Consider the following 23,772-nt stretch of genomic DNA (forward strand, 5'->3'; position numbering starts at 1 on the left):
GACGGGCAAAATGTGAGTAGAATATGTGAAAATGGGAAGGCTGTGGCCTTGTATTTGGAAGAAGATAGGAAAAAGCAGAGCAGAGTGACACATTGCCAGCAGAAACAACGAGTTTTAGTAATATAGATAGTTGTGGATAAATAAATCGGAAGAAAGCTAAAGTAAATGGAACTAGAGAATGAGGCTGATGAATTAATAAGAAGAAACAAAGATATGGCAGGTATGTTAAGTTATGCATCAGTCTTTGCTGTGCAGGACACTGCAAATTGTTGCTCAGATAACAATTTCAAATAACATTGAGGAACTTTAAATCACAATCACAAGGTTTAGTTTATTATTGTCACGTACCGAGGTACTGTGAAAAGCTTTGGTTGGCACAATATTCACTCAGATCAGAGTCAAGTGCAAAAAGTAGAACAAAGGGGTTTTAGAGAGTGCAGAATATAGTTCTCAACATTTTAATGCATTAGAAACATAGAAAATAGGTGCAGGAGTGGGCCATTCGGCCCTTCGAGCCTGCACCGCCTATTCAATATGATCATGGCTGATCAATCCAACTCAGTATCCCGTACCTGCCTTCTCTCCATACTCCCTGATCCCCTTAGCCACAAGGGCCACATCTAACTCCCTCTTAAATATAGCCAATGAACTGGCCTCAACTACCCTCTGTGGCAGAGAGTTCCAGAGATTCACCACTCTCTGTGTGAAAAAAGTTCTCATCTCGGTTTTAAAGGATTTCCCCCTTATCCTTAAGCTGTGACCCCTTGTCCTGGACTTCCCCAACATCGGGAACAATCTTCCTGCATCTAGCCTGTCCAACCCCTTAAGAATTTTGTAAGTTTCTATAAGATCCCCTCTCAATCTCCTAAATTCTAGAGAGTATAAACCAAGTCTATCCAGTATAAGACTTCATAAGACAGTCCTGACATCCCAATAAGACAGTCCTGACATCCCAATAAGACAGTCCTGACATCCCAGGGATTAGTGATAAAGTTGGGATATAGAATTGGAGAAACATGTGGGGTTAAAGACTAATAGGGACCTAATGAACTGTACCCAAGGGTTTCAAAGAAAGTGGCTCAGGAGATTAATGGCGATTTCTACTGTTCTCTCAGCTGGTCAGGGTGGCGCAGCAGTAGAGTTGCTGCCTTACATAGAATGCAGCGCCGGAGACCCGGGTTCGATCCTGACTACGGGTGCTGCCTGTACGGTGTTTCTACGTTCTCCCGGTGATCTGCGTGGGTTTTCTCCAAGATCTTTGGTTTCCTCCCATACTCCAAAGACGTACAGGTTTGTAGGTTAATTGGCTTGCTAAATGTAAACGTTACCTCTAGTGGGTGTAGGATAGTGTTAATGTGCGGGGATCGCTGGTCGGCGCAGACCTGGTAGGCCAAAGGACCTGTTTCCGCGCCGTATCTCTAAATTAAATTAAACTAAAGATGGTGGATCCATTTGCTGGGAAAAAAAATTAAAAGGGAGGCTTGGCAGAGTAGATGTTAAAATGTTCTCACTCGTGGGAGAACCACTAACATCAGAACATAACAACAAAACAAGAGGCTGGTCAAATTACAATTGAGTTGCCAAAAACATCTGCTCTCCAAGGGTGGTGAATTGTGCAATTCTTTGCCCCAGAGAGTGGTGGAGGGGAGATCATTCATTATGTTTAAGGTGGAAATATACAAATATTTGAAAGATGGAGGCATTGAGTATAGAGGACAGGCACAGAAAAGCAGTTGAGGCCAGCGTAGATCATCCATGATCACATTGAGTGATGGGGCTTGTCGGAGCTGGTGGTTTGCTCCTGCTCTTTTCTTGTCGGTCATACGCCTCGGAAACAAGCCCTTTGTCCCAACATGTTTGTGTCAAACAAGTTGTGCCCCATCTGCACTGGGCTTCAGTATAGCTTTCGACAAGGTTCCACTTGGTGGGCTGCTCTGGATTGCATGCGACCAGAGAGAGATAACTGAATGGATAGAAAATTGCCTTTGTGGAAGGAAGTGAGGATGATGGTGGAAGATTACTTCTGTGACTGGTGGTGTGCTTCAGGGTTCGGAGCTGAGCCCATTACTGTTTGTCATCCATATTATATATCTGGGGAGTGTTGTGGAGCAGAAGGATCTAGGACGCAGGTGCATGGTTCCTTGAAGGTGAAGTCGCAGGCCGATAGGGTGGTCAAAAAAGCTTTTGCACATTGGCCTTCATCAGTCAGAGTATTGTGTATTGAAGTTGGAAGATCATGTTGCAGTTGTATAAGACATCCGTGAGGCTGCATTTAGTTCAGTTCTGGGCACCATATTATAGGAAAGATGTCAAGTTGGAAAGGGTACAGATATGGTTTACATGGATGTTGCCAGGATTAGAGGGTCTGAGCTATAGGGAGAGGTTAAGTGGACTAGGACTCTAGGATGAGGAGTGATCTTATAGAGGTGTATAACATCATGAGAGTAATAGATCAGGTAGATGCACCTGAGTAGGTGAATTGAGGACCAGAGGACATAGGTTTAAGGTGAAGGAGAAAAAATTAATAGGAAACTGAGGGGCACCTTTTTCTCACAAAGGGTGGTGGGTGTATGGAACAAGCTGCCAGAAGACGTAGTTGAGGCAGGGAATATCCCAACGTTTAAGAAACAGTTATACAAGTATGTGGATAGAATAGGTTTGAAAGGATATGAACCAAACACGGGCAGGTGGGATTAGTGCAGCTGGGACATGGGCAAGTGTGTGGGCAAGTTGGGTCGAAGGGCCTGTTTCCATGCTGTATCACTCTGACTCTATGACACGGGTCCACATTTGATGCATATCCCTCTAAACCTTTCCCATCTATGTACCTGTTCAAATGCCGTTGAATGTCAAATGTTGCCATACCATCTGCCTTAACTATCTTTTCTGCATTACCTATACCCACCACCCTTTCTGTTAAAAAAGATGCTCCTCCCATTCCTGTTAAATCTTTCCACTCTCACCTTAAACCCACGTCCTATAATTGTTGATTTACCCTACTCTGGGCATTCACCCTTTCTGTCCCTCTCATAATCGTATACAGCTCCATAAGATCACCCCTTCGCCTCTTGTGCTCCAAAGAATAAATTCCTAGCCTGCCCCAACCTCTCTCTATAGGAGGCCCTCTAGTCCTGGCAACATCCATGTAAATCTTCTTTTGCACTCTTTCTAGCTTAACATCTTTCCTGTAGCAGGGTGATTAGATCTGAACACAACACTACAAATGCAACTTCAACTACTTGTACAACTGTAATATAATATTCTGACATAAATAATACCCTGACCTATGAAGGCCAATGTCTTGACCACACTATGTATCTGTGATGCCACTTTCAAGGAACTGTGTAACTGCACTCCGAGATCCCTCTGCTCTACAACACTCCCCAGGGCCTTGCCATTCACTGTGAAGGTCCTGCCATGATTTGACTTCCCAAAATGCAACGCCTCTCACCTATCTGCATGAAACTCCATTAACCATTCCTCAGCCCATTTACCCAACTGATCAAGGTCTTGTTGTAATGTTTGATAGCCCTCTTCGCAATCTACAATACCACCCACTTTAGTATCATCCCTGAGGCATAGGCCTCCAGTCCATCCTTGTAAATCCTTCTTTTGCATCTCTTTCTAGTCCTTAACATCTTTCCTGTAGCAGGGTGATTAGATCTGAACACAACACTACAAATGCAACTTCAACTACTTGTACAACTGTAATACTAACCCAAATATTCTGACATAAATAATCCCTCTGAATCCTTCCCAAAACTCCTCCGGAAATGCATTTGATCCCAGCTGCCTATACATGTTCCACACCCCCTTTTTCCTGACTAGAGACTCAATTTCTCTTGTCATCCATGTGAGAAATCTCTTTGTGGGATACATAGAACAATCTGTGTTACCATCCATTTTAAGTCCCTCTAATTAACCCTCTTTCCAAAGCATTAGCAATAAGATTGGTGCTGTTTTCTTACTCAGAATGACTAATCATTTCATTACTTCTGCTAATCTTCACCTTTCACGTGACGCCACATTCACCATCCCACTTTCTCGCTGGCCTATCTATCTATGTTGCTGAACATAAGTTTGAGGAACAGCATCTCATCTTCTGTTAAGGCACTGTGCTCTTTAGGCCTCTATCAAATTCAAATTCAACAATTTCAGGTAAAGTGTTTTTTCTGTCAGAATTGGCCAGTCGTGCTGTAAGAAGGTTATTCATCTGTAATATAATCTCAGGTATTCTCTTCCTACAGGCGTTGTCTGAACTGCTCAGCATTTCCACTTTCTCTTGTTTTGTTCAGCTTTCTGCAACAACTATGACCTGCATTTCTCAGCTTTGATATTTACCTTTGTTTTCTTTGTCTAAAGCTTTGATCAGTACCTGTTTAACTCTCTTATTAATCTCAATTAATCATCCAGACGGTGGTTGTGCTCAGCAAAGATGTCGGCCAAAGAGCCTGTTGTATGTTCTATCATGCATGTTTGGTCCCTTTTTTTAATCTAAGTACAGGTGCACAACCTTTTATCCGAAGATCCAAATAACGAAAAGCTCCGAATAGCGGACATTTTTTCGGTCCTTGAAGAAAGGTCCTTGAAGACGTTCACCGAGGGCGGCCCGCAGAGGTGACGGCGGAACCTCCGGTCGGTCCTCGAAGAAAGGGGAACTAAATCCCCATTCATAAAAGAGAAGGTGATGGTATGTTGTGCGGGAGGGTTAATAATTGACAATCTGCTGCTGTCTGCCCGCTGAGTTAAAAAGTTCCCACGGTAGCCCCACGATACACAGTGCATCGTGAGTCTTGCGTGGGAACTTTTTAACTCAGCGGGCAGGCAGCAGCAAATTGTCGCTCCCTTCAGTTTCACCCCACCTACACCCCTCTGCTTCCCGGCCATGTGTGTGACCCCTTCCCTCCCCTCTCCAGCTCCCTGCCCATTGCACCGGCGCGGGGGCTTTGCACTGTCTTCACGTCGGAGCCAGTGCCAGTCACCGGAGACGTCAGGACCAACGGGACACCTGCCCCCAGGCCCACTGCAAGCACGGAGATCCCAGAGACCCACAGCCAGCAGCAGCCCAGCCCCGTTCCAATTCCAGAGGAACACGCTCCCCGTAGGGACAGAAGCTGATGGTGTGCAAGGTACGTCTTGGTCTTGTTGCGGATGAGGGGGCGCAGCTCGGCTCGTGGCTGTGACGTCTCCCGGACACCCCCCAGGTGCAGCCGGAGATCCCAGAGACCCATCCAGCAGCAAGCCCCGTTCCAATTCCAGAGGAACACGCTCCCCGTAGGGACAGAAGCTGATGGTGTGCAAAGTACGTCTTGGTCTTGAGGTTGCGGATGAGGGGGCGCAGCTCGGGCTGTGGCGTCTCCGGCCACCCCCCTATGCAGGAGCTGAGGCTGGGAACTGTACCGCCCTTGCAGGTGAGCAGTGGGGTTTGTTTGCAGTTGCAGAGGGAGGGGGCAAGGGCGGTACAGTTCCCAGTCTCAGCTCCATTCCAGGGGGGTGACCGGAGACGTCAAGACCAACGGGACACCGACTGCAAGCACGGAGATCCCCGAGACTCACAGCCAGCAGCAACTCTAGCCCAGCCCCGCTCCAACTCCAGAGGAACCCGGGTTGCGGATGAGGGGGCGCAGCTCCGGCTGTGGGCGAACTGCCACTTGTCGCTGTAGCGGCGCATCGGGGAGCGGGTTCTTGTTGGTCCTGACGTCTCCGGCCACCCCCCTGGACCAGGAGCTGAGAGACGTCAGGACCACCAGATGCCCCTCCCAGATGGGCCGCTAGAGCTCAAAGTGGCAGTTCTCCCACAGCCCGAGCTGCGCCCCCTCATCGGGACACCGACCCCCAGGCCCACTGCAAGCACGGAGATCCCAGAGACTCACAGCCAGCAACAACTCTAGCCCAGCCCCGCTCCAACTCCAGAGGAACCCGCGTTGCGAATGAGGTGGCGCAGCTCGGGCTGTGGGCGAACTGCCACTTGTCGCTGTAGCGGCCCATCGGGGAACGGGTTCCTCTGGAGTTGGAGGGACAGGGAGACTCAGCAGCTGTTGAGAATGGTGGGCAATCACTTCCAAAGTTCTGCCCACACAGTCAGTACACCTCTCCTACACTTGTCTCCCCGCACTAAGATCATCTCGCAGAGAATGATCCCAGACTAACCCTCCCTATTCTCTCCTATTCTGCAAGAAAAACTACATTGAAGACTCAAACTCGCGATCGAGTAACTGCCGGGATCGAGGCGCAAACTCGCGACCTTGCGGATATGAGCCGAGCACTCTACCACTGAGCCAGCCGTTAAAATCTACGCTAAAAATCTTCCATTCCGAAAGCCGAAAAATTCTGAATTACGAAAAGTGTCTGGTCCCAAGGCTTTCGGATAAAAGGTTGTGCACCTGTACTGAATATCTGCATTTACTTGGGGCATTATGTGCCATAAGTCATGTTCAGTATGCCGGCAGGATGGAGATGTAAGAGACTGCGGATGCTGGAATTTGGAGAATGAAGTAAACTGCAGGAAACTCAGTGGGTCAAGCACATCTATGGAGGCAAAGGGATGGTCAATATTTTGAGGTTGCCCTGCATGAGGACTGGGCACATAAAGAGAAGATATCCAGTATATTGCAGTGGGACGGAGGGGCAAAACAAATGCTGGAAGTGGTGGATAGCAACACAAGAAAAAATAAAGAACATTTTAAGCAGATGGGGGTGGGGTAAGAATGGAGACCGAGACTGGTAATTGTTAGAACCAGATGAGAGGGATGACAGACAGATCAAACCAGATGGCGAGTGAGTTGGGGAAAGTGAACCATGTGGAGAGATGTCCTCTTTCTTTAGTAAATGTGATTCCCCTCTGCTGTCATAGATGCATCACTCTCTGTTCTGCTCTCGATCCCCCTCAACCCCAGATGGAACAAAAATAAGAGTTCCCTTGTAGCGATGTTACAAAACTTACCTTTAGCGGCGCTGCAGTTCTGCCACTGGCTGTGCGCGCGACTTTGGTGCCTTTTGAGGGAGGGGGGCGGGATTAAAATCCAGTTTTCTACCGCCTGTCCGAGGCAGATTTCCTCGGGCTGCTAGCTGCTGCAGAAAAATCGTTCCGACTTGTATTCTCGATTTTTAAATATATATTTATTTATTTAATCACGAGACAATTTCATAATTATATTAAAATAAAAGCGACTTCTAACGCTGTCAACGCCTACAACGTGACGAATCTCACGTACGGGACAAAACACGGTGTAAGTCGTCTATTTTACATATAAACTTGTTTCTTGGGATGACTTTAATCAATCCTCTATAAGCGAAAATGTGATTTGGGCCCCATACGAACCAGCAGTGTTTTTCCTGCCGATATGGGGTTCAAATTCACTGCAAATGCAACGTTCCAATCGATCGTGTTCCAGAAGCAAGATGAAAATGCCCTTTTTTTTTTTGGAAATAAGCCGTCTAAATTGTCTATATTTTGTGTTATTCTCTCTCTCCATGATTATTATTTTAAAACTAAATAGTCACAACAGTTTGAGTCACATGTATTGTGCAAAAAACAATAATTTTATTATATTTTGGGTGGATGTTTCTAGATTAATTTATGGGAATTAAACATTAAATTCCTTCCATCTGGGATATAAATTCATGACAGTGAGATTTAAAAATCATGTTATATTGTGAATTCTTGTGTGAATGGGATTAGTTTGTTATTTGGATACTTGGGCTATTTAAAGAAATTATCCTTTTCTTAAGAAATTGAATCTACAGGACATTGTTATTAGGGAAGTAGTGGGCAGAAAGGCATGTCATGTGTGGTTTGAAGAGCAAAAATGTGTAGTTTACAATGCCAAAATTGCTACTGATTATGATATGCCAATGTACCAGCCAGCAACTGATCTTCTCCATAGAAATTGTAATTTATTTACCTATCTGTTACGGATTTACAGCATATAATACAATAATATTAAAGTTCTGATCTTGAGAATATCACATTTTTGAATTTAAGGCAGTCTGGCTGTTTATTACTATTTCCGTCACAACGGTCAATTTTGTGATTAACTACAATTAGATAATTAACTAATTATATGCTTTAATTTCAGGTCATCCAAGTAAGATGTTATATATTTGTTTCAGAATGCTTCAATCTAAAATAAATGAACATTTCATTCAGTTCTCTTAATTTTTAAGGAAGCTATGGGCTTTTGACTCCTCGGTCACAGCTTTTGTGTTAAGTCAATGGAAAAGCAATAGGGAACAAGATGCTAATTTCCGAGTATGGAAATGGCCATCTTTTATATACTGAAGATGTGAAAGTGAATTAGGTGTCAAATTAAACTTATTTGTATGCTTTATCTGATGGGATAAATTGCAGACTTGATTTTTAAAATCTCAAAATTTTGTAACATTGCTATCCCCTGTCCACCAGCCCACTAGCCTCCACATTCAACATATCATCCTCCAACATGATCCCAACGCTAGTTCAACTTCTCATCCCCATCCCTTTCCACGTTCCATAGAGACCACTGCCTCCGCAACTCCTTGGTTCACTCATCCCTTCCCATCTAAACCAACACCTCTCCAGGAACTTTCCCCTGCGACTGCAGGAGATGTAACACCTGTCCCTACTCCCTTACCTCCTCCCACGGACCCAAGCAGTCCTTCTGCAGACCCAAGTAGTCCTTCCAGATGAGACGGATTCACATGGACCTCCTGTAACTTCATCTACTGCATCTGGCGTTTCCTATTTGGGTTCCTGTACATCTGTGAGACCAAGCGTAGACTCGGCGACCATTTCGACGAACACTTGCGCTCAGTCTGCCAAGTCTACCTGATTTCCTGGTTGCCAACCATTTAAACTCCCACCCACATACCTGTACGGACCTTTCTGTCCGGGGCTGCCTCTATTGCCAGTGAGGCCATAAGCAAACTGGATGAACAGCAGCCCATATTCTGCTTGGTTTCAGGAACCCAATGGTATGAACATTGACTTCTTCAATTTTAGGTACCCTCGAGGTCCACTTTCTCCACCACCCACCCCTCTTTCTCTAGGTTTGGAACAAGGACTGTTGCATGAAGCCAAAAAGAAAAAAAAAACAGGAATAGCTGCGGCCCTTGTGAGTGCCGATGGCTTACCTTTGATATGTAGAAAATGAGAGATATAGGAGGAGAAGTAGATAAGGGTAAGAAGGGGATATTAAGAGGTATCTTGCCTCTGCATGGTCTAGGTCACTGCACGTTCTTATCTGGACGTTCGATGAAGAGGTTGGATTGGTGCAGTGCTGTGCAATCAGAGGGGGAATGATCCCAGCAAAGGTCTTCAAATACATGGGCACTGCTGGAGATGGGAGAAAGCACATTACTGGGGAATTAGGATTCCTTGCCAAATAAAGAGGCTCGAAAGATAAGGCAGGGGAAGAAGAGATCAACGTTATGTTGGGCGCAAAATTAATTTAGGTGCAGGAAGAAGTATGCAAAGGTCTAGCCACTACTGAGTACTAACTGTTCAGTGTCAGCGAGGGGAAGCTCACATGGATGGTGAAGTTGGTTAAGTGATAGGAGTTGGAGCAGAGATGCAGTGTGGGATCAGGGAAAGGTAATGGGAGAGAGAGCTCCCATTGGGGGGGAGTGTGTGGTGAAGAATGATCAGGCTGGAAAGTAGGGTCAAGGTTAGTGTTGGGACTGGGATATGTGATCAAGGAGGATGAGAGAGAGTAAGGATGCCCTAATAAAATATTGGGGGGCAGGAGAGTGGAGGTGGGGTGGCATGGAGCATCATGTGGTTAGGCCTGGAATCCTCTTGCATGAGGAAGGGACTGGATGTCCCTTTGAAATGCTCTTCTTCTTTCGTGTGGCGTGCACAGCCTAAAGTTGTTGGATAACTTGTTCTATTTGATCTTCCGTTTGTGCACGTCGAGTTGATTGCATTAGTTGAAACTGGGCGGACCACGTGAAGGTTGCAATCTTCCACCCCCTTTGAAATGTTAATCTTGTTGAACCTGGTATCATCTACTGAACAACTTCATACCATTTAGTTTTATTTTTTAGTTTTAGAGATACAGCATGGAAACATGCCCTTCAACCCACTGAGTCCTCGCCAACCTACGATCCCTGTACATTGGCTTTTTTTGTTTGAGATTTACTCAGAGTAAATGGGTTCTGTAAATTGTGCTTTGGTTTCATGTTGTTCAGTTTTTCTATTTTTTTTTAGCAAATAAAATGGATCCCATTTATCTTTCCAAAATGGCATTGTAGCCATCAAAGATTAAAGATGATTTATTGAATATAGATTCTGAATTGAACAAACTACCTACTTTTCTTCACTCTTCCTAGGACTACGTACTTGCTGTTGACATGTATCTCTCAGTCATTCAATACCAACCAGAACAAGAGCCTCAGCTTTTAAGTGGAATAGGAAGACTACTTTTGCAGGTATGAGCCGTGGGATAAGTGAGGGCTTTTTCAATGTCTTATCCTTTGAATGTGATAATTTAGTCCTGCGTTCAATTATTTTTACAATAGGTTGGTCAGACTTATGGGAAGTCAAGAATCATACGTACTCACAATGATGTGTGTCTTAATGTAATTAGACTGAATCCTAAAAAGCTTTTGAAAAAGTAAAATAATATTGACTAAAGTGTAAATTGAGTAAAGTAGGAAGTAAAATTGTAATTGTTTTGTGTAAATCTGCATTGTTGCTTGGTTTGGTATGCAGTATCATTGGCAAAGCCAACATTTCTTGCTCATTTCTATTTGCCCTGACAAAGAGAAAATACACCACTTTCTTGGGTGTAGAGCATTTTTTCTATAAGGTGGCACGTCTATGCGAGTAATATGTTTCATTTTGTAAATAGCACACATTGCAGCCAAGATGTTATAATTCTTGAGGAAATGAATATCTAGGATGGCAGTTGGGTTACTAGTTATTCTTGAGTGTTGAAGCTGCACTCTTCAAGGAAAGTGGAGAATATTCCATTGTGTTTCTTTAGTTTATTATGCCCCTGTCCCACTTGGGAAACCTGAACGGAAACCTCTGGAGACTTTGTGCCCCACCCAAGGTTTCTGTGCGGTTCCTGGAGGTTTTTGTCAGTCTCCCTACCTGCTTTCACTACCTGCAACCTCCAGCAACCACCTGCAACCTCCGGGAACCGCACGGAAACCTGGGTGGGGTGCAAAGTTTCCAGAGGTTTCCGTTCAGGTTTCCTAAGTGGGACAGGGACATTAATGTCATGTGTAATGAGGTGCAGTGAAAAGTATTTTTGTGTTGCGGAACTATCCAGTTGGTGAAAAGACTATGCATGAATACAATCAAGCCATTCAAAGCGTACAATTCAAGGATAAAGGGCATAACTTTTCTTCATTATATTTTGTCCACACTTCTCCATTATATTTTCTCCTTCTCATCCTATAGCTATTCTCCCAAGTGTTGGATATTTCCATCTCGGATGAAAAAAGTTCTGACTATCTATCATATCTTTACTTCTCATAATTTTATATATAAATATCCTTGGTATACATGCAGGAAACAATTTATTAAGATTAGAGATATGAGAGAATGTAGATGCTGGAATGGTGAGCAAAAGAAAGAACCTAGGGAACTCAGCCGGTCAGTCAGCATCTATGGAGGGTATGACAGATGACTTTTTGGGACAGGGCCCTTCGTCAGACTGATGAGGAGGAGGGGGGGGGGAAAGCTGGAAAAGAGAAGTGAGGATTGGGCAGAGCCAGGCAAATGATGGGTGGATACAGGTGAGCAGGGATGATTGGTAGATGGGTGGAGATAGTGACAAAGGCTAGCAATGAAAAGGAGACAAAAGAACATCAGATATGGTAAGAAGCGGTGAAACATAAAACCAGAGGGAGGGATATGAATGGAAGGAAATTTGAGGGGGGGGGGAGGAAAAAGTCAAGTCGTCACATTTATTTATATAGCACATTTAAAAAACAACTCTCGTTGGCCAAAGTGCTTAACATTTGTTATAAGAATAGTATAAACAAACAAACTACATACATATATACATATAGCCCTCGCTCAGTGGACGTCAGGAAAGGCTTGGGAATATAGATAAGATTTTAGTCTTGACTTAAAGGAGTCGATGGAGGGGGTAGTTCTGATGGGAAGGGGGGTGCTGTTCCACAGTCTAGGAGCTGCAACCGCAAAGGCGCGGTCGCCCCTAAGCTTATGCCTAGACCGCGGGATATTCAGCAGCCCCAAGTCGGCCGATCTGAGGGACCTGGAGGTGGAGTGGTGGGTGAGAAGACTTTTAATGTAGGAGGGGGCAAGCCCATTGAGGGCATTGTGGACATAGAGGAGGGTCTCGAAATGTATACGGAACCACACAGGGAGCCAGTGGAGAGAGGCCAGGATCAGGGTGATGTGGTCCCTTTTTCGGGTGCCCGTCAGGAGTCTCGCTGCGGCGTTTTGGACTAGTTGCAGGCGAGACAGGGAAGATTGGCTGATGCCAGTGTAAAGAGAGTTACAGTAATCTAGGCGGGACAAGATAAATGTGTGGATGATCTTTTCGAGGTCATCACAGTGGAGGAATTGTTTTATTTTAGCTATCGTCCAAAGCTGAAAGAAGCTAGCTAGCTTTTACCATGGCATTGACTTGTTTGTCAAATTTCAGTGCTGAGTCAAATATCACGCCGAGGTTTTTGACGTGAGGTTTGAGTAGTGGGGTAAGGCTTCCAAGACTGCCAGCTATCATTTTGATTGAGCCCGAGGGGCCGAGAAGGATGACCTCAGACTTACTCTCATTTAGTTGGAGGAAGTTCTGGGCCATCCAGCACTTCATATCCTCGAGGCAGTGGATAAGGTTAAGCAGATCTGATTGGTTTTTGGGCTTCAGGGGGAGATAGAGTTGTGTATCGTCTGCGTAGCAATGGAAGGAAATGCCGTGCCTTTCAATGACTTGGCCTAAGGGGAGCATATACAGGGAGAAGAGAATGGGGCCAAGGATGGAACCTTGTGGAACCCCACAGCAGAGATTAGCTGGGGAGGAGAAAGAGTTGCCTATGTTAGTCGAGAAACTCCTACCTTTGAGGTAAGAGATGAACCATCTCAGGGCAGTGCCATCAATACCAACCCCGTACCAGAGATGGTCAATTAGGATGGTGTGGTCAACAGTGTCAAATGCTGCGCTGAGGTCAAGAAGGAGCAGGATTGCACAGTCTCCGGAGTCAACGGTGAGCAATAGGTCATTATGTACCTTCAACAAGGCAGACTCTGGTGAGCCCTGAAACCTGATAGTGTTTCCAGGATAGTGTTTTGGTGAAGGTAAGGCATAAGTTGACTTAAAATTACCTTTTCAAGGGCTTTTGAGAGGAAAGGCAGTTTAGACATGGGTCTGTAGTTGCTTGGCAAGGTGGGGTCGAGGTTAGGTTTTTTTCAGGAGTGGCTGGACCACCGCATGCTTGAAGCAGGTAGGTACAGTGCCAGTGGTCAGAGAGCTGTTGAAGATGGCGAGGATGATGGGACCGGCTGTTGTAATGACATCCTTTAGGAGGGCAGAGGGGACAGTGTCGAGGGGGCAGGTAGTAGGTTTCATGGCGGTGATCAGTTTTACAAGGGAGGGTGGAGTAACGAGTTGGAAACAATCTAATTTTGAAGAGCAGACCAATGAGACAGCCAAGCCACAGGTGGGTGGGGAGATATTTGTTCTTATGTTTTTTACCTTGCTGGTGAAAAATGTAGTAAATTCCTCGCACTTAGCAGGGGACCCAGTTGGTGCTGGGGGCAGGACAAATGATGGAGGTAATGGTGCTAAAAAGGACCTTGGAATTATGAGCGGTTTTGGAGATGAGGGTGGAGAAGTATTTAATTTTAGCAGATTTTACCACTTCCTAGTAATTGTGAAGATTGTTTTTCAGGAGTTCAAAGGAAATTTGAAGCTTTTCAGATTTGTACTTCCGTTCTGATTTTCTGCATTCTCTTCTTAGGGCTCTGGTGGTGTCATTGAGCCACGGCTCGCCTTTAGGCTTAGGGGAATAAAATGGAAATGGGAGACTCGGAGAAAGAAGGGTTGGGAGATGAGTATAAGGAGGAGGTAAAAGAACAGTGTGACGGGCTGGTGGGAAAATTTATGTACACAAGCTTTACTTGAAATTGGAGAATCTTACTGTTGGGTTGTAGGCTATCAAGCAGAATATGAGATGCTGTTCTTCCAATTTGCATGTCACCCCAATCTTCTGGCAGTGCATGATACCAAGATCAGAAAGGTTGGTATGGGAACTGAAGGCCTATTGGAGTCCATCTCCTGTGGTTGCAGGGAAAATTCTAGACTAAATGATCGTTGTGCCGAACACTAAGTATGGAACTGAATCAATCTATCAAAGACTTTATTGTCATTCAGAAATACACCAATAAAATGCAAGTCTGAACGGAATTTTGTTGCATCTGGCTCCCCTTGCAACATAAAATAACAAAAGGATAAAATAGATAAAAAGATAAAATAGATAATAGTGGCGGCACATTACATGGAATTCAAGAGTCTGGTGGCTTGGGGGAAGAAGATGTTGCAAAACCTGGCCGTTCTGCTCCTTATACTACGATATCTTTTGCCCGAGGGCAGCAGAGTGAACAGTGCATGATGGAGATGTGTGGGGTCCTTTATAAAACTGCTGGCCTTAGACAAGCAACGTTTGCACGCAATGTCCCCGGTTGAAGGAAAAGAAGTCCCGATGATTTTTTCAGCTGTCCTCACCACTCTCTGCACGGACTTCCAATCGGAGGCTTTACAGTCCCCAAACCAGACAGAGATGCAGCTGGTCAAAATGCTCTCTATTGCTCCCCTGTAGAAAGTGGTGAGGACGGGATGGGGGAGGTGAGCCCTTCTCATCCGGCGCAGAAAGTGCAACCGCTGCTGCGCTCTCTTAACTAATGATGTGATATTTTGTGACCTGGTCAGATTGTTCGTGATCTGCACCTCCAGGAACTTAGTGCTACTGACCAACTCCACATCAATGTCATTAATGTGAAGTGATGTGTGATTTCCGGTTTTTCCTGGTCAACGATGACCTCCTTTGTTTTGTCAACATTCAGGATCAGATTGTTCGTGTTGCACCAGTCCACCAGTTGTTTCACCTTCTCTACTCCCCACGTCTCAAGCATTTCATTGTTCATTTTCTGCTTTTTATTAATACTTTTATATGCAGAGAAAAATACTAGTATATATTTTACTCTGGCATTATAATGACATTCAATTATTTTAACCTATAATGTGTTAATTAACCTAGTTTCTGTGCAGTGTAGATGTTTAAAAATAAGACTGGGGCTGGTATAATCAGAAATCACGTTTAATGACTTCCATAGGAAAAGAAACCTTACTAAAAAGGCCATTTTACCAATTATATCTGTTCATATTGTGAACTGATATGTTAATTCAGTTCTTGCCATTGGGTGCTTTTGGAAGGATCAATAAATAGGCCAATTTCACATCATAAATACATCATTGCCTATCAGATTTGCAATGTGTGCAATCTTTGATTGTTCGCAGCTAGTTTGTAATATTCTGTAATTATATTAATCTAATCTCTTTTAAAGCAATATTAAATGGTCTTCGGAAGTCTTTTGGGATTGAGGATAAATTGTTTCCATTCTTGTTCTTGGGTGACTGATGAGACCAGCGTGAGAATTACAAATGCATTCACAAATATGGCAGGAGATGAGTGGGTGGGTGGATAGCTTGAGGTGATGCACGCCTCCTGTTTATATTTTGTTTCTTTGCACTCTTAATATGTGAGCAGTAAGTTCTTTGTGCCATGTAATTGGGTTTTTCTCCCCTTCAAGTGCGTGGGGAATTTTGTATTTTTGTTCCCAATTATGAAGTGGACAGAATCATTTCCTTGATCTGCCTGTTAATCTCTTACCATGGTAGAGCTTGGGGTAGAGCATATGTTTTGAGATTCGGGTGGCAGGCATGCAAATGAATCAATTTGACTGTAATTTATGCCACCCAGGGTCAGTGATCCTGATTCAATTTTAACTAGGTATGTGTTTTGAAACAGTCTGACACTTCACCTGTGGCCTAAATGTTTTCTCATGTGCTCTGGTTTCCTCCCACATCCCATAAACATGCTGTTGGATCAAAGGATAATGTGAATCACCTCACGTGGTAGGGAGTCCATGAACATGAGAGAATATATTGCAGGGAATTTTAGATGGCAGAATGGAACTGGTGGAATTTCTCTGAGAACTGATATCAACTCGGTGAGCAGAATTGCCTCCAAGAGCATTTGGGGAAAAATATGACGGTCTCAAATGTGGGAGTGTTGGCTGAGGAGTGAAGGTGACAATGACTGGTTGGCCAGCTATTGTATTTGGAGAAATTGTAGAAATGTACAACACAATAATGGGCCCTTTCACTTTATCCATGGGCCCAGCACCTTATCCATGCTGACCATTATGCCTATTTATCCGCATTAAGACCTGTTTCGTTCCTATCCATGTCCCTATCCAAATGCCTTTTAAACATTGTAATTATATATGCCTCCACTACCTTCTTTGGCAGCTAGTTCCAGATATTCACCAGCCAGAGTGTGGAAAAACCGACTTATCAGATCCCCATTAAATTTCTCCCTTCTCACCTTAAACCTGTGCCCTGTAGTTTTCGCCTCATCTAAAATAGGAAAAACATTCCAACTTTCTATCTTATCTGCGCCAACTCATAATTTTGTAAATATCTATAAGATCACCACTTGACCTCCTACATTTCCAGATGATGTGCCGAGGATTACAATAGCACGTCACATAATTACAGTGGCTGAAAATCCTGCGAGGTTCATTTCCAGGATTTCAAACCATTTTTGAAGCACGTTTTTGGTTCTAAATTACCACCAGTTACTAAAATTGCAAAAAATCTTAAATTGGATTGGATTGGATTCAATTTATTGTCATTGTCTCATAAGAGACAACAAAATTGATTTTCCTTACAGTCATAAAAAAAAGCACAAACACAGAAGTCCACGACACAACATCCCCACAGCGGCACCAAAGATAGGGAATGAACCAAAGTCCAGTCAGCCTCCTCGTTGATCTTCCCAGATGTTCACGCGTAGTCGGGGCCTCCCGAGCATTCCATAGTCGCCACCATGGGTGGCCCGATGTTCAGGCCCTCAGACTCGAATAATGGTCACATCCTCTCCAGGAAGCGACTGAAGGATGGTATCCCCATTACCGTACCCTCTTCCCCCCCCTAAAAACATAACAAAAAAAAGATACCGTACTGAAGGCTGAGGTAGCCATGAAAGAGCCACCGGATGTCCAAGAAATTATGGCTTATTTGAAATTTTAAGATTTTAATATTGTACTTCTTTGATACCTAGATTGGTGACATCAAAACAGCTGAGAAATATTTTCAAAAAGTTGAAAAAATGGTTCCAAAGTTAGGAAGTGAACTTCAACAGAGTATAATTATTCAGATGAACAGGTAAGATGCAGAAAAAAAACATTTTCAAAGTATAATTTTTAATTCCTTGTCTAACTGCTGTCATCTCACTTTGTTCAAAACCTATGCCTCAAACATGGAAGATAAGTGAAGTATGGCAAATTGTTTTCCTTTTTCACAGAGGCTATTGATGGCATGACAGTCATGCAGCAAAATCTACCATGGGTGAAGAACATATTAGATTAATCCACAGATGGGCAGTTATAAATCTAAGGAACGTTCTTTTGCCTGACAAGTTAAGGTAGTAGAGAGACTGATGATACAGATCTGGGACATGTTGAAACAAGGAAAGCAACAACATGCTTTCTCAATTAATCCAATCAAATAATGATCACTGAACTATGAAGCATTTAAACCAAGATTTGAAAGCTAATTTATAATGCTTGATGAGTCCTACAGGAGAGAGAGATTGAAAATCTGAATTTTATGGTGAGAGGGTAAAGATTTACTGGTAATTTGAAAGGCGACTTTTTTTTCACACAGTGGATGGTGGGTATATGGAATGAGCTGCCAGAGGAAGGAATTGAGTCGGATACTATAAAAACATTAAAAAAACCATGTGGACAAGTAAATGGACAGGAAAGGGTTAGAGGAATATGGACCAATACTGGCATGTGGGACGAGCGTAGATGGGATATCTTGGTCCGCATGGGCATGTTTCTGCACAGTATGAATAGTGCCAGAACAACAATCTTGCTCTCATCTTGCTCTCAATGTCAGCAAGACCTAGGAGCTGATTGTTGACTTTAGAAGGGGAAAGCTGAGGATCCACGAGCCTGTCTTCATTGACGGGATGGCGGTGGAGAGAGTCTACAGCTTCCAGGTGTGCATATCTTTGAAGATTTGTCCTCGGTCCAACACATTGCTTGCAGCCACCTGACCTACTTCCCTCCCCGGCCAGACTCCCCACACATTGTGAAAGAAATTCTTCTCCCCCCCCCCCCCCTGCGCCGCCACTTCCCAACAGCTTCCAGCAGTGAGGGATAGATGTTCTTGATGTTGCTGTACTGAGGGATAGCCAAGTCTATCTTTCTTGGTTAACAACATAACCTTCGGTGTCCAAGACTCAGGTAAATTTTCATCTTATTTTTGGGTTAAAAAATTGCGCCTTCATTGCCGGGAAATACAGTAATCACATCAGAGGAAATAAATATGTAGAACCAGTCAGTTTTGGCAGCTTTTTTATATGAACAGCATTCGTGAAGATCTAGCCACATCATTGTGTGGGGGATGCCCGAGTGGAAATTAATGCTAGTCTGTTCATGTCTAATTAAAGCATTGTGATCCCACTACATGAAATCCTGTGTGGGTGCTTAGAATTCATCGACAACATGGCTATGTGTGAATGTGTAGGTCCAAATTCAAGAAATCTTTCTGCTGAGGGAGGGGGAGAAAGTATTTGAGATGTTAGATGGTTTGACGGACAAATTGATAAATTAAGCATTCTACCAATATGAATCTTCCAGTCACACGGGAATCTGTTTCTCCTATATCACATGTTTTGTTCTCTGTTTGAAATCGTTTTAACTTGCTCTTGTGCAGCTAAAGAAACACAGTAGGGCACGGCTAGAGGTAATTACATGACATTACAGCCTTTATGATGCTGAATATCATTTATTTTAAGTCTCATAAAGTACTTTATTTTTAAAGGTACATTCTGCAGGTTTGTGTACACACACACACACACACACACACACACACACACACACACACACACACACACACACACACACACACACACACACACACTCTCTCTCTCTGACCAAAAGTTTACTTAAAATTTCCAACAAAATATTTTTTCTGTGACAAAAAGAAAATCCCTGAAGTGAAGACATATATTTGTTCCACTCCTGAGAGAAATATCTTCAAATTATGACTATTGCCCATTGAGTGTTTCATTCAGTTTGACATAATTTGTTGTTTTAATTTTGTTGCATTTAAAAAACATTAAGTAGAGTGAAAATGTATTATTTCTATCATTAGGGCATTCCTGCACCTTGGTCAAAATAACTTTGCTGAAGCCTATAATTTTTTCAACGAAGTTACCAAATTAGATCCAAGCAATCCAGTGGTGAGTAACCCTGTGGTGTGTTCTTAACATTATACAATGTAGTTCTACTTTAATAAAATGCAATTGTAATTTTCATCAAACTGCAGATTTTCCGCATGTTGCTTTATATAGTATGTTACGTTCAGCTGTAACTCTACTTTGTTTATGCAACCAGCCATCCCATCCATCCTGACCTAATTGTTTTATTTACTTAAGAAATAGTAGGCTATTTTATCTAATGTGCATTCTCTGTCATTACAGACACATTTCTTGTCCTATTAAATCAATCCATCTGTGAACCTTCATTCCACTCCTATTGCAAGTATCCCCATTCTTGGATAGGGATATCAGACTAGGTTAAGCAGGGCTCTATATACTTGCAGGAATCTTTATTCGTGCACTTAAATCCTCTTGGCTGAACACTGTTGCCCAATATGTTTGCACAATACATGTGCACAATGAAGTTGACAGTGAAACTCTGTTTACATTACTGCAGATAACAGCTGCCAAGTAGTATGGATTTTCCGTATTTTGTACGGAAATGCGATCAGAATACGGATGTACTGATTTGCTTTGTAAAATATAGTTTTTTTTTAAAATCCGCCCGACTTCCTGTTTCATCGTGCTGTTTAAAAAATGCATGGATACAAAAAGTCATACTGTACCTCTAAAAATTATAGCAGATTAAATCTATTAGTATTTTAAATTTCAAGATCTGGATAATTATTTTTGTAAGCTTTGATCTGCCTGTCCCGCTCCAGGTTTAAACAGCGCTGTCAGTTTAGCACGTTGGAATTTAAACGAACAGCGCTATGGGTTCTAAAAATAATGCTCCCAGCTGGAGCGCTATTGCCTTTACACATAGTGCTATGGGCTTTGCACATAGCGCCAGACCACGGCGCTATGGGTCACAGACTGTTGGGGTAGGGAGAGGAGTGAGGGGGAAGGAAGGAGAGAGGGAATGGGAGGGAACAAGAGAGGGAAGGAGAAAAAAAGGGAGGAAGAGAGAGGGAGGGAGGGGAGGGAAAGCGGGAATAGGATGGAAATAGGAAGGAGAGAGAGGGAGGGAGGGAGAGGGAGGCTTCCAAAATGGCTTCTACATCATCATCTGGTGCCAAAAGCAGGAAGCAGTCGTTTAAAAAGCAGCATACAAAGAGATGGTAATGAATGCACTGTCAAGTAAGGTGCATAGAAGACATGTCAATTGGTAACAAAGTTATGCATTCTTGTACTCTTACATGGGTATGACCACACATAAAAAAATAACACTTTCTTCATCAAAATGGCACCGCGTAAAATACTGATTCCTCAAAATACTGATTTTCAGGTACTATAATACTGAAATGCTCTGACAAAACTTGAAAGCTCTGAGATAAGTGAACTGGTTTCTCAAGCAAGGGATGATCGTGATTGAGTGAAAACCTTCATTCTACTCTGAAGAAGTTATTTTATTCAAATGGATTTTTAAGTCAAAAGTAGTCAAGCAACCACTGCCAAATCTTACTGGCCTGGAATCGTTGTCCATGGTCTTCTCATGCTCATCCTTACCTGGTCTGGGTGCAGAGATCTCTGGCCTGTAATGACTTGGATTCAAAGGGCATGGCTTGATCAGAGGCACGGCTTCCAGCAGTCTGACTTTGAGGCATTTAAAACCCATTTAAAAGTGAGTTATTCTACGTAATTAGGTAAATGCTACTTTTCTGTTCAAAAACGCCAGCATTACTAGCAAGCTGCTCTCCCCCTCAATGTTAAGAAATGCTGCTCCAGCAGTTAAAATTAATCAACTAAATTTATTTTCTCCAATTTAGGCAAATAACAATGCTGCGGTATGCTTACTATACTTGGGCCAATTGAAGGACTCCCTCAGGCAGCTGGAAGGACTTGTACAGCAAGATCCCAAGCACTACCTGCATGAAAGTGTGCTTTTTAACCTGACCACACAATGTATGAGCTGGAATCATCTCGCAGCATGCAAAAGAAACAGAGCTTGCTGGAGTCGGTGGCCTGTCGTGAAGGAGACAGCTTTAATGTTCAGTGTCTAAAACTAATGTGAAACCATCCATGTTCTCCAGTTTGTAATTAATTATTGTAACTTAATCTGTAAATATGTAAATATTTTAAAGATCTTTACCTACAGCTGATTGTTGATATTGCAGGTAAATAATCTTTTCTCTTTCACAACCAGCATCTGTTAGGGATAAGGGAACAATTTGAATTTCAATTACCCCCGCCTGTGTTTGTATTTTTATTTGCTCCGACTGCCCATGCAGACTGACCAGATCTGTTCTAAGTGGATGGTTAGATGTACAAGAATAATGTTTTTTTTTGGTTTTAAATAAATGCCATATAATCACATGGAATTTATTATTACATTAGACCCAAACAGCAGATATGCACCTAAAAGGAAGTAACTTCACCCCATCAAGCTCATGCCTACCATCAAGTATCCATCTCTACAAATTCTATTTTATTCTCTCCACGTTACTGTCAACATTCCCCAGATTCTACCACACATACACATTAGGGGTCATTTACAGTGGCCATTTTATTTACCTGTCAGCATATCTGTGTTATGATGAAATAAACCATCCATGGATCTGCAGGAAACCCCTGCTATCGCAGGCAGCACAAAAGTCAGGATTAAACCAGAACTTAGAGCTGTGAGTTAGCTGTTTTATGGGATAGCTGAAGGATGGAAGGAGCTTCGGTGGAACATAAACAACTGTGTGGAAAAGTGGGGCCCACTGGCCAACTTGTTTATCTAACATTCTCTAGAGCTAATTACCAGTTATGCAAAGCCCCATATTTCCTCAAAGGAAATGTTGCAACTTTATATAACATAAATGTATTGGACTGTTTACCATCACACACATATATCAAATGTTACTTCACAGTCCAGGGAAAAAACCCTGCTAATACTGAAAATTATAAAATGTTGTAGATATGTTGCATGTCGGGCAGCAGCAACAGTAGGAGAAACAGGGAATCATCAATCGGGCACTGTTTGTGGGTTACAATTTCACTTTAGATCTCTTTTTTGTATGCTGCTATTAGTTCAATGGACAATATGAAATAAAATAGTCAACTCCCCTGTGATATGTTGTTGTGCATATCAAAGCATCTTTCAAAAGAAGACAAAGTAAAGAAAAAATACTTTTACTGTTTTATGTTTGATTTTTCCTCATCCTGATGAAAATGGCATTGTAATTGGCCCACTATTTTCAGCATTTTCTGCTTATTTCTAGATTTCCAGCATCTACAGTAGCATGTTGGTATTATTCAGACAAGTTTTTGTTAAAATCCTGGAATTTAACATCGATACCATCAGCACATGGACCATGATCACGGAGATGGTAATGGAAGCAATGGAACCCAGGGAAGAGAGCAGTAATGTTTTGAAACATTGGTATTACAAAAGATGAAGTACTGGCAGTCTTAAAGTTCATAAAGCTGGATAAATTCCAAAGAGCCTGACCAAATGTATCCTCAGACATTGTCGGAAGCTAGGAAAGTAATTGCAGGGACCCTGGCAGAAATATTTGCATAATCATTAATCTCGGGTGGCTACTGTTATGCATTAATTTAAGAAAGTTTGCAAAGACAGGCCAGATAATTACAGGCTAGTGGTGAGAAAGTTACAGAATGAATCTGAGAGATGGCATTCTAGCCTAGCCTCTAACTTTTCACCCTCTGGCTTATCAAGAATCTCCCTACATCTATTTAAAAATATTCAAAGTTTCTGCTTCCATTGCGCTGAGAGAAATGTGCTCAGTTGTCTGAGAGAGAAGAAAAAAAAGTCTCTGTCTTAATTAGGCAACTCCTTATTCATAAACAACTTCTAAAAGCGCTACTCAGACAAAATAATTCTGGATGTGTCCAGGTGTTCCACTCTTGGTCAGCCACCATAAAGCTATGGGAAGGACAAATCAGCAATGTCAACCTCTATTCTGTACCGACCAGAACAATCTACACAAAAGTTAAGAGAACTAGGAACAGTTTGGTCACCTAAAAGTGCATATTTTTAAGCAACAGTAATCTTGCCATTTTCTCCCAATGTTAGTTTTATGATAGGACATTGTAAATTAAAATTATTGTATGTTAATTTATGTAATATTAATTTCTGTGTATATTGGGTCATCTTAGGGAGGGAACTATTACGGACATGTCTTCAAAATGGTTTAAAACTATAACCAAGTCAGTTAATTACTTTCTGACCAAATAAGCATTTATCAATTATTATTTTAAAAATCAATTAGACTGGCATGAAATTGTGAAAATTGATCAGAAAGAATAAAAGTAATA

The 23,772-nt window shown here is 42.7% G+C and overlaps 1 protein-coding gene across 1 annotated transcript in view; it reads left to right on the forward strand.

Annotated features, from left to right (window-relative positions):
• trappc12 (trafficking protein particle complex subunit 12) overlaps positions 1-23,252 on the forward strand; it is an 82,006-nt gene extending 58,754 nt beyond the window's left edge. Inside the window, 5 exon segments of the mRNA XM_055635255.1 lie at positions 10,309-10,407; positions 17,299-17,402; positions 19,404-19,491; positions 21,279-21,407; positions 21,410-23,252. Of these exon segments, the coding sequence (XP_055491230.1) occupies positions 10,309-10,407; positions 17,299-17,402; positions 19,404-19,491; positions 21,279-21,407; positions 21,410-21,523 (534 nt within the window). The 3' untranslated portion in view covers positions 21,524-23,252.
• Positions 23,253-23,772: the final 520 nt, after the last annotated feature.

Source organism: Leucoraja erinacea, chromosome 5 (genome assembly GCF_028641065.1).
Source record: "Leucoraja erinacea ecotype New England chromosome 5, Leri_hhj_1, whole genome shotgun sequence".
NCBI lineage: Eukaryota > Metazoa > Chordata > Chondrichthyes > Rajiformes > Rajidae > Leucoraja > Leucoraja erinaceus.